The 11,961-nt window shown below is 45.9% G+C and overlaps 1 protein-coding gene across 1 annotated transcript in view; it reads left to right on the forward strand.

The window, feature by feature from the left end:
* Positions 1 to 11,142, forward strand: part of LOC133418822 (rho GTPase-activating protein SYDE1) — a 37,361-nt gene extending 26,219 nt beyond the window's left edge. Inside the window, exons 7-14 of the mRNA XM_061707681.1 lie at positions 77 to 181; positions 257 to 345; positions 1,203 to 1,340; positions 1,414 to 1,540; positions 3,744 to 3,943; positions 6,106 to 6,370; positions 6,460 to 6,738; positions 7,871 to 11,142. Coding sequence (XP_061563665.1) covers positions 77 to 181; positions 257 to 345; positions 1,203 to 1,340; positions 1,414 to 1,540; positions 3,744 to 3,943; positions 6,106 to 6,370; positions 6,460 to 6,738; positions 7,871 to 8,052 — 1,385 coding nt within the window. The 3' untranslated portion in view covers positions 8,053 to 11,142. The remainder of the gene's footprint in view (positions 1 to 76; positions 182 to 256; positions 346 to 1,202; positions 1,341 to 1,413; positions 1,541 to 3,743; positions 3,944 to 6,105; positions 6,371 to 6,459; positions 6,739 to 7,870) is intronic.
* Positions 11,143 to 11,961: the final 819 nt, after the last annotated feature.

Below are 11,961 nucleotides of genomic sequence, written 5' to 3' on the forward strand. Positions count from 1 at the left end.
TTCATTATTTTAAGCCTGTCCTAAGTGTGTTGAAGGTTTCCCTTCAGTCTCAATACCTTGGTGTTTGTCTCCTCAGTGGCCCTGCTGGCCGCCGGAGGGGTCAAAGGTGGAGACGGTCGCGGTCCGACCAGGAACAGGGTGTGCTGTCTGGGTGGAGTCTCCATCCCGCCGCTCTTTAAAGGTTCCTCAGTCGTTTCAGATGTCGTTTAGTGACCTTTTCTGCTGTGGAGGCTGAAACAGATGTTTTCTGTCTCAGGGAGTCGAAGCCAGCAGCTCTGCGTGAAGCTGGAGCCCAGAGGACTCCTGTTCCTGAAGCTGTCTCTGCAGGAGAAATGGGACACGCAGGTACGTGGACCGAGTCCTACAAACGTTGAGGGAAAACTCACCCACAGGTGTAACGTTGCTTTCGTCAACGAAAAGTATGACTAAATATCGTCGTCATCACCTGAGGAAAACGAGACGATAAGGATAATTAAATATATAATGCAATATCGTAGACAAATAAAAACTAAAATAAAATGTATTTCAGTTTTTTCTCTTTTTTCCCTCTTTTTTTTCTTTTTTCTTTTTTCCTTTTTTCTCTTTTTTCTTCCTTTTTCCTTTCCTTTTTAATCTCGACATTTTGACTTTTTTCTCAAAATTTTGACTTTTTTCTCAACATTTCAACTTTTTTATCGAGATTATACTTCAACATTAATCTCGACATTTCGACTTTTTTTCTCGAAATTTTGACTTTTTCTCGACATTTCGACTTTTTTCTCAACATTTCGACTTTTTCCCACGAAATTTTGACTATTTCCTCGACATTTCAACTTTTTTCTCGACATTTCAACTTTTTTATCGAGATTGTACTTGAACATTAATCTCGAAATTTTGACTTTTTTCTCGAAATTTTGACTTTTTCTCGACATTTGAACTTTTCTCTCGACATTTCGACTTTTTTCTCGAAATTTGGACTTTTTTCATAATGAAAAAAAAAACTCTTCCCCCATGTATAACTAATATAGATACATGCAGCATGTGTTGCCTTCATTCTAAGGCTTATACAAGACTTTTCATTTTTTGCGGCTCCAGAAATATTAGTTTTTTGTGTTTTTGGTCCAATATGGCTCTTTCAACATTTTGGGTAGCCGACCCCTGGACTAAATTCAAACTAAAACTGAAACCGGCTGCCAACAACACTATGGTGTTTTTGTCTGCAGCCCAGCAGGGACGCCTCGACTCCGGCCAACGTGTTCGGCGTTGAGCTGCACCAGCTGGTGGAGAAGGAGCAGTCGGCGTCTCCGGTGCCGCTGCTGATCCAGAAGTCGGTGGCGGAGATCGAGCGACGAGGCCTGAAGGTACAGTAGCTGCAGAAACACCACACGGCATTTGTGGCGCTGGGCGCTGAGCTGACGGCTGGATGTGTGTCAGGTGGTCGGTCTCTACAGACTCTGCGGCTCCGCGGCCGTCAAGAAGGAGCTCCGGGATTGGTTCGAGAGGAACAGCTCAGCCGTGAGTCTGTCCGAAGACCTGTACCCCGACATCAACGTCATCACAGGTCAGTTACACACAGTACTGGAGTTGAGGGGGGATGAGGGGGATGAGGGGGGATGGCATCCTCCCCTGAAATAAAAATGGTCCAAATCATCCCCCCTGTAAAACTGCCATCCCCCCTTTCCATCCCTTATGTAATTTCATCAATGAATGTGGTTTTACTGCTATTTCAACATTTAGAGTCATCACCAGAAAAATAACACCAGAAAAATAACACCAGAAAAATAACTTACTTGACCATTTTTATGGAGCCAAATCAAGGCCAAAAGTTTTGCTAATTTGAAAATAAAATTTGAACCTGAAAATTCTTTTTTACAGTTTCAATTTTATTTTTTTCAGTATCAGATCTTTTTTTCAGTTTCAAATCTTTTTATTTCAGTTTCAAATCTGTTTTTTTCAGTTTCACGTCTTTTTTTTCAAGTTTCACTTCTTTTTTTTTCAGTTTCAAATTTTTTTTTCAGGTTCAGACTTTTGGCCCCGATCTGGCGTGGGGGGCGCGGCATCAACTGAGAGGGGCGTGGCATCATGAGTGACAGCAGAACAGAGAAGGCGAGGGACTTTACTCAGTCATGTCCTTCAGGAAACGTAGGTTGCAGAAGTTATCAGTAGAAGTATGATCAACAATACACCATATTCACGTGATTGGCAGTGGAAAAAACTGATATTAGTGACACATTTCTGTTTAAAAAGCTGTTTTAGACCGTACTTGGCACCAATCGCAGTATAAAAGCAATAAACCATGCCAGACTGTACAGTTCAACAGCCACACTTTAAAGTTTGACATTTCCCACTTCCACATACTACCAAGTACGATCTAAAACAGCTTTTTAAACAGAAATGTGTCACTAGTATCCGTTTTTTCCACTGCCAATCACGTGAATATGGTGTATATACAGTGTTGAATCATACTTCTACTGATAACTTCTGCAACCTACGTTTCCTGAAGGCAACATGACTGAGGAACGTCCCCCGCCTTCTCTGTTCTGCTGTCACTCATGATGCCACGCCCCTCTCAGTTGATGCCACGCCCCTCTCAGTTGATGCCACGCCCCCCACGCCAGATCGGGGCCAAAAGTCTGAACCTGAAAAAAAATTTGAAACTGAAAAAAAAAGAAGTGAAACTTGAAAAAAAAGATTTGAAACTGAAAAAAAGATTTGAAACTGAAATAAAAAGATTTGAAACTGAAAAAAAGATCTGATACTGAAAAAAATAAAATTGAAACTGTAAAAAAGAATTTTCAGGTTCAAATTTTATTTTCAAATTAGCAAAACTTTTGGCCTTGATTTGGCTCCATACATTTTCACCTGTTTCAAGTACATTTTCACTTGAAATAAGTAGAAAAATCTGCCAGTAGGACAAGATTTATCTTCTTATTACAAGCAAAAAAATCTTGTTCCACTGGCAGATTTTTCTACGTATTTTAAGTGAAAATTAGTTGTTTTTTCCAGTGAGTGTTGTTTTAAGTGTAATGAGATTTTTTTTACTAAAATTAGACATTTTAACTAGAAATAAGACAAATATTCTTGTTAAAATTTTGAGTTTTTGCAGTGATCCATTTTACTTATCCTGTGAAGGACAGAGTCATATTGATAAGTTCAGAAAACTGTTTTTTATTGTTGTGTTTTGATGTATTTGATGTAAACCCACTAGCCCAGTGGATATTTAAAGCTTACAGAAGGCTGCATTTAACTGCTGCTATGTCATTCCTGCAGTATTTCTGCAGGTGTTTTGGTAAGTGCTATTATTTGTAATATATTATATTATTTGTAATCAGCACAAATTATCTGTCCCCATATGATAAAATCCACCATCCCCCCTGATTTCTTTTTTACAACTCGAGTACTGACTAGAACTACGACTGGGACTGGGAATTGGACCTAGACTACAATTTGGACATGGATTATGACTGGGACCTGGATTAGAACTTGGACACAGACCTGGACATGGACTAGTACTACGACTGGGACTGGAACATAGACCTGGACTAGAGCTAGGACTTGGAGTGGGGCCGGAATCTGGACCAGAACTAGGTCTATCTGGACCTGCAAGCAGACAAGGCCTAGAACTAGAACTGGACCTGGAGTTGGACCTGTAGCTAGACTAGGACTAGGACTGGGACAAAGCTGCAGAGACATCAGTGGTCAGGACCAGAGTTTGTAGACCTAAACCTGGTCCTCCGGTGGTCCTCCGTCCCTCGTCTTCTCAGGTATCCTGAAGGACTACCTGCGGGAGCTGCCGTCCCCCCTCATCACCAGGACTCTGTACGAGGTGGTCCGCGAGGCCATGATGCTGCGACCCGCGCCTGCCGGACCGGGGACCCCGGACCAGCAGCCGGACCGGCAGCCGGACCCGCAGCTGGACCAGAGCACGGTGGAACTGCTGAGCTGCCTGCCGCCTCCAGAGAGGGTAACATGGTGGTGGTACTGCTGCCAGTACTTCTACTACTGAGTACTACAGGCTCATCCTACACACAGAAATACTTCATTTACAAAGAAATACTTTTTTTTAAGGAGAAAAAAATGTTACCAGTAAAATTAATGAGTTTACAAGAAAATTAGTTTAAAAGGCTGAAATTAATGAGGAAAAAAGTTAATAAAAGTTTGTAAGTTGAAGAGAAAATTCTTACTTTTGTGAGCTGGACTAGTCTTGATGTCCAGACCATCACATCTCCACCATCACACCTGCACCATCACACCTCCACCATCACACCTGCACCATCACACCTCCACCATCACACCTGCACCATCACACCATCACACCTTCACCATCACACCATCACACCTGCACCGTCACACCTGCACCATCACACCTGCACCATCACACCTGTACCACCACACCTGCACCATCACACCTGCACCATCACACCTGCACCATCAAACACACCTCCACCGCCATGCATCACACCTGCACCATTGCACCATCACCCCATCACACCATCACACCTGCACTATCACACCTGCACCGTCACACCTGTACCATCATACCTGCACCATCATACCTGCACCATCACAACTCTGCCATCACACCTGCACCATCAAACCTGCACCATCACACCATCACACCTGCACCATCACACCTGCACCATCGCACCTCCAACATCACACCATCGCACCATCACACCTGCACCATAAAAACCATCATACCTGCACCATCGCACCATCACACCTGCACCATCACACCATCACACCTGCACCATCACACCTGCACCATCACACCTCCCCCTTCACACCTGCACCATCACACCTGCACCATCAAACACACCTCCACCGCCATGCATCACACCTGTACCCTCACACCTCCACCATCACACCTGCACCATCGCATCATCACACCTGCACCATCACACCTGCACCATCGCATCATCACACCTGCACCATCACACCTGCACCATCACACCATCACACCTCCACCATCACACCATCACTACTCCAACATCACACCTCCACCATCACACCATCACTACTCCAACATCACACCTGCACCATCACACCATCACACCTCCACCATCACACCTGCACCATCGCACCATCACACCTCCACCATCACACCTGCACCATCACACCTGCACCATCGCACCATCACACCTGCACCATCACACCTGCACCGTCACACCTCCAACATCACACCTGCACCATCACACATCACACCTCCACCATCACACCTGCACCATCACACCATCACTACTCCAACATCACACCTGCACCATCACACCTGTACCATCACACCTGTACCATCACACCTCCACCATCACACCTGCACCATCACACCATCACACCTGCACCATCACACCATCACTACTCCAACATCACACCTGCACCATCACACCTGCACCATCACACCTGCACCGTCACACCTCCAACATCACACCTGCACCGTCACACCTCCAACATCACACCTGCACCATCACACCATCACACCTCCACCATCACACCTGCACCATCACACCATCACACCTGCACCATCACACCATCACTACTCCAACATCACACCTGCACCATCACACCTGCACCATCACACCTGCACCGTCACACCTCCAACATCACACCTGCACCATCACACCATCACACCTCCACCATCACACCTGCACCATCACACCATCACACCTGCACCATCACACCATCACTACTCCAACATCACACCTGCACCATCACACCTGCACCATCACACCTGCACCGTCAAACCTCCAACATCACACCTGCACCATCACACCATCACACCTCCACCATCACACCTGCACCATCACACCATCACACCTGCACCATCACACCATCACACCTGCACCATCAAACACACCTCCACCGCCATGCATCACACCTGCACCATCACACCTCCAACATCGCACCATCATATCATAGCACCGTCACACCTGCACCGTCACACCTGTACCACCGTGCATGAACATGACTATGAGGTGTTTCTGCTAGACACGGAGTGGCACGTTGGGACATATGAGGTCATTTCTGTGGGAGGATGTGATCAATCTATGATTTTTTTCTGGTTATTGATGATTATTGATGACCTACTCCCTCCAGCAGCGTTAACTCTCCATGCTGGCATCCTCTGTCCAGGCCACGTTGTCCCTCCTGCTGGACCACCTCAGTCTGGTGGCGTCCTTCAGCTTCTGCAACCGGATGACCCACCAGAACTTGGCCGTCTGCTTCGGCCCGGTGCTCCTCACCCCGACCCAGGAGGCCTGGAGGGCAGGAGAGCGAGGGGGGCGGGCGGGGAGGACGGGAAGAGGAGCGGGGAAAGGTCCGGGGGAGGAAATGGCGAGCGCCGTGGACTTCAAACGCCACATCGAGGCACTGCACTACCTGTTACAGCTGTGGCCAGGTGAGACGGGAGCTGCAGGCTCCGCCCACAGACACCATCATGACGCGCAGAGCAGATTCTCATTTTGTTTTGTGTGTCGTCCCCGTCAGTGCCGACCCATCGAATTCCAACGGACCACCAAACCGACTCCTCCCCTCCACTTACCCACAATCCCCCGGGCCATCGGCGTCCCATCCTGCGATTGGCTCTTCCTCCAAACGCAGAGGAGGAAGTGGTGGTGTCACGCCGAGGGCGTGGCGGCGTGACGCGGCTGGAGAGTCCGCCGCCGATCAACCGGTATGCCGGCGACTGGAGCGTGTGCGGGCGGGAGCTTCTGTCCGGACAGGAAGCCGACTACGACGAGGTGGCGGGAAGCGAGAGCGACGGAGGTAACAACGGTTTGCAGATTAAGACACAGTGCAAACAATCTCTACAAGTTACTGCTGCTAAAGGTCGCCCCACTGAATCATGGGGCGGTACCGCTCACATTTTTGTTAAATGAATATTATCAAAGTTTGTAACACGAAGGATCAGAGGCGTTCAAGCCTTCACTCCACGACTCCCATCTAGGGGCGGCAGTAGCTGAGGTGGTTGAGCGGGTCGTCCAATGATCGGAAGGTCGGCGGTTCGAAACCCACTCCGTCCCAGTTGCTGTCGTAGTGTCCTTGGGCAAGACACCTTACCCACTCGCCCCGTGTGAATGTGTATGAATGTTTGGTGGTGGTCGGAGGGGCCGTTTGGTGCGGAATGGCAGCCACGCTTCCGTCAGTCTGCCCCAGGGCAGCTGTGGCCACAAATGTAGCTTACCACCACCAGTGAGAATGTGTGTGAATGAATAACTAGTCTCGCCTCAGCCCGGCTCGGCGCGGCTCGACGCGGCTCCACCCGTGTGTTTTTCCACAGCCAGGTGAGAAGTGGGCGGGTTGGGGTGAATCTGCTGTGACGTACTCGATTGCGCAACCGCTTTGTTCGTGTCGGCGCTGATGAGAAATCAGCTGGAGAAAAAAACAGCCCATCTACATCCCTTTTTTAATTTTCTCGACAGCCACCAGGTTTATGAACATCTGCACTTCAGAGTTAGATCACCAAACAGACGTTTGTGCTGTATAATAAAATCGCCGCGAGTCGCCTCGCGCTGACTCCCGCTTCCTGATTCAAACGTCTGCCGGCCCCCCGACCAATCAGGGGCCTGTAGTTTGATGACGGCCCCACCCCCCGACCAATCGTGGCGAGGAGGGTGGTGACCTCAGAAATAGTCCCGGCTCCGCCCTGATAGAACCTCGCCAGAATGGTTACAGAAAAATTTATCGGCTTGGAGCGGCTCTACCCGTCTACCCCTAGTGCAAAAGGGCAAAACGGGGCCGTGGCGGGTAGAACCGAGCTGAGGCGGGACTAGTGGAAAAGGGCCATAAGTGTAGCACTTTGAGATTCATTGAATGGAAAGTGCATTACAAGTTAAATTCATTATTATTATTATCTATGTTTATCTTCCTGACTCCACCAACTCTCTCTGTGTTTCAGGAAGTGGTGATGAAGAGGAGCAAAAGGGGGCGTGGTCATCCGCGGGAGGAGGCGGTCTGTGTGTGGAGGAGTTCATAGATTTCGATGCTCCGTTCAACTGTCGACTGAGCCTGAAGGACTTTGACACGCTGATCCACGACCTGGACCGAGAGCTGGCCAAGCAGATCAACATCTGCCTGTAGAGGGGGAGGGGTTGGGGGAGGAGCTTCCGGCTCCTGCAGTGACCTGGTTCTGCCAGATGGTGGCAGGACTCCAAACTCAGATCAGCTTTTTCAGTAAAACCAAAAACATTTCATGAGGAAATGACGTTATCGTTACAGACTTCATCAAAAAATTCTTATTTATGAGAAAACTTTGCATTTTATTTTATATTTAAGTTTTTATGACTTTCCAGCGCCAATGAAATTAATTATGTTGTCCCGACTTAACTTTCTGATAATTATAATTTATCTCTGATAACTTTAGCAATTATGACAGGAACGTTTAGGATTAGGAGATAAAGATGGTCTCGTTCAAGTTAATCTGGTAGAACGGCTAAACTCTTTATTTGAGTAGAAAAGAAAAAAACTATACACAGTCAAACTTTAAAAGGAACCCCAATATTTAGATTTAAAGAATTTGAATGCAACCAAAATTGCGACTATATACACTTGGAAATTTACAAGACAAGACAAGTCCCACATGACCCGAACCGGATGGATGGATGTATGAAAATCTAACTTCAAATAAATCAACCAGTTGGAGGTTAGATAAACTTATGAATTTGCACCAAAAACACTCAGAATTTCCCACTTTATGATTTCACAAAAAGTTTACAAATTTGCAAGAAAAACTTGCAAAGCTAATCGTCAGAAGTTACAAGTAAAAATAAGCAAATTTTAACAACAAAAAAACTTCTGAATATCTGACATTATCAACTTTCTAATTTGCAAATAAAAAACTTAAATTGTCTCAAGGTCACAAATCTTTTTTTCAAAGATTTTTTTGTTTATAATCTCGCAAATTCCCAAGAGAAACCTATAAAATGACGACTTTCAAAATTATCACCGTCACATCACACTTAAAACCAGGCATGTCGGCAACAGTATTCAAGTTTTTCACACTCAGGTCCTCAGGTTTTCTGGAATTCTTTGATGAAATCTCCATTTTTGGTAGCAGACGGTTTATAAGAAACCAACAGGACAAATGTTCAACCAAACCAGGACAAGTACCAGAGCCAGGATTCAGGTCTTTGGAAATTATCCTGACAGTGACGCTGTGCCAAAAAACTGACACCAAAAAGATTTAATTTATTTCTCTGATCCAAAGGCAGTGTTTGTTAATCTATGAAGGAGGAGAGAAGTTCTCTGCTGATGTTGAAGGAGCCTTTGGTTCCTCCGTCACTGTGGCAACAGGAGCCATGCTCAGGGTTCCTATGGTAGCAAAGACCCTGAGGTCCCAGGGGGACGGGGCCGCTGTGCGGAGACCAGGGTCAGTTCAGGTTAGGCCCAGGTGGATCACAGTGGACAGCAATGGATCCTGGGTAACTACAGGGGACCACAGTCGATCACTGTGGATCTGGATGTATCACAGTGGATTGAGAAGATGCCATTAGATCCTAGTAGATATCTTTGGATTACAATAGATTTCAGCAGATCGTGATGGATCAGATTTGATCACAGTGGGTCATATGATCTCTGTGGTTTGCGTTGCATCATTGTGGATTCTGACGGCTCAGAGTTGATCTCAGTAAATCCCTTTAAATACAATGGATACATTTAGTTCCCTGTAAATCACTCTGGATACCGGTGGATCCCTACAGATCACAGTGGATAATTGTAGATACCAGGGAAATGTAGTGCACTACTGTTTGTTTATTTTGGTAATCCAAAAAACAATGTTAATACATCGGTGCAACCATCATCATACAGCACACATGGGGAAAACAGCAAAACCAGAGAGGCACTACAGAGACGGCTCAAATAGATGTGACCAAAAAAGGTGTAGGCTAAAGCATGAGCTTGTGATGCCTACCCTACGCCTACTGTGGATCTCAGTAGAGCAGAGTTGTCTAATACAGTACTACAGTACAGTACAGTACAGTTGATTGTGGGTGGGTCACAGTCACCCCACTAGATCCCTTTTGGCAGTAGATTACAGTAGATCCCTGTGAACCATACCAGATCTAATGGGATCCAACATAATCCACTCAGGTACACTATATTCGGTCATGCTATAGTGTGATCCACATGGATCACTGAGATCCACAGGGTTCCATTTGGACATCACAGTAGATCACAAAGGACTAAGTGCACTACAGTGGAACCAAGCAGATCCCTGTAGATCACCGTATATTATAGGAGATTACAATGAAATGCAGTGTGCCAGAATCCCTGGTAAGACTATCTACTATCACAGTAAATAACACTTCCAGTAGAATCCCTTCAGATCACAGTGAACCATTCTGAATTCTTGTAGATAACAGTGGAAACTCATTGTGAATTGCAATAGATCACAATGGATCAATTATCACAGTAGATATCTGAAGAGCCTTGTAGATCATAGTGGCGTCTTTTCAATTACCATTGGATCTCAGCAGATCCCTGTGGAAGACATCAGCTCAGTGGGTCACAATGCATTACAGTTGATCCCAATAGATAGAAGTGGATCACAGTAGATCGCAATGGGTTACAGTGCACCAGAGTGGATCAACTAGTGAGTGGATCCACTTGGACTTTGGAGCCTTTTGCACTGTTGAAGCCATAATTTCACATATCGGCACTATTAGATAAAGTAACTGCAGATTGTTGCTCTGATGCTTCCTGCTGTGGAGGGAGACCCAGGTGTTTCCTGAGAAAGGGCGCCCCCTGGTGGAGGGAGGCCCAGGTGTTTCCTGAGAAAGGGCGCCCCCTGGTGGAGGGAGGCCCAGGTGTTTCCTGAGAAAGGGCGCCCCCTGCTGGCGCCTCTGCTGGCCTGGGTCTCTCCTGCAGCAGAGCGACATCAACTGCAGCATGAACTTCAGTATTTTCACGGTACAGAGTTTCATACTGTGAGTCGTTTCAGACTGTTTCTGTTCTTGTTGTTTTTTTGTCAGTATTACTTTGTTTTGCACATTTCAGAAAGCACTTGTTTTTTTGTTTTTGTCTCTTTTTTTTTAAATTGACTATGTTGATGTTTCGATGCAGATGATGTAACCAAAGTGTTGAAGCACAGTTCCTGTTGGAGCGACCACAGAAAGCTTGTCTTTATGTCTTATTACAGCAAATATGTATTAAACGCAGTATTATTATTAACGCTTGAAGTTATTCTTTTTTTTTCTTTTTTTTTTCTACCTTGTCTGCACACATATTAATGATTGATACCATGTAGGTAAAAACCAAAGGCAATACATATGTACATACATACATAAATATATATGGGGGGGGTGGTTGGTGGGGGGCTGGGGGGGTGACATCCACTGCCAATCCAGGAAGCAGGAAAACACGGAGGCACACGTCAAGCAATGGAAATCTGCAATAAAAACCACAAACAAAACACAAAACCAACAAAACCAATACGGAGCCGACCAAAACACAAGCAGCAATCAACCCAAATCACAGTCTGAGCTAAGCTACCGCTAACTAACCCCAAAAACTACAGAGCGAGCATGCAGGTGAACAAGCCAGTATGTATGTCTATGTGTGTGTGTGTGAGTGTATGTATATGATCATGCGTGTGAGTGTGTGTGTGTGTGTGTGTGTATGTGTGTGAGTATGCGTGCGTGTGTGTGTACATGTCTTTGTGGCTATGTGTATGTGTGTGTGTGTATGTATATGTTTGTGTGGCTGTGTATGTGTGTGTATGTGTATGTACACGTGTGTGACTGAGTGGCTATATATGTGTGAGTGTGTGTGTGTGTGTGTGTGTGTGTGTGTATGAGCGTGTATATGTATGTGTGGCTAAATGTAACTGTGTGTGTGTATGCATATGTGTGGCTATGTGTGTGTGTGTGTGTGTGTGTATGTGTGCATGCATGAATGTATGAATATGTATACGTGTACGTGAGTGTGTATATGCCTATGTGGCTATGTGTGTGTGTGTGTGTGTGTGTGTGTGTGTGTGTGTGATAAACC

The sequence above is a fragment of the Cololabis saira genome, chromosome 19 (assembly GCF_033807715.1).
Source record: "Cololabis saira isolate AMF1-May2022 chromosome 19, fColSai1.1, whole genome shotgun sequence".
Classification (NCBI taxonomy): domain Eukaryota; kingdom Metazoa; phylum Chordata; class Actinopteri; order Beloniformes; family Belonidae; genus Cololabis; species Cololabis saira.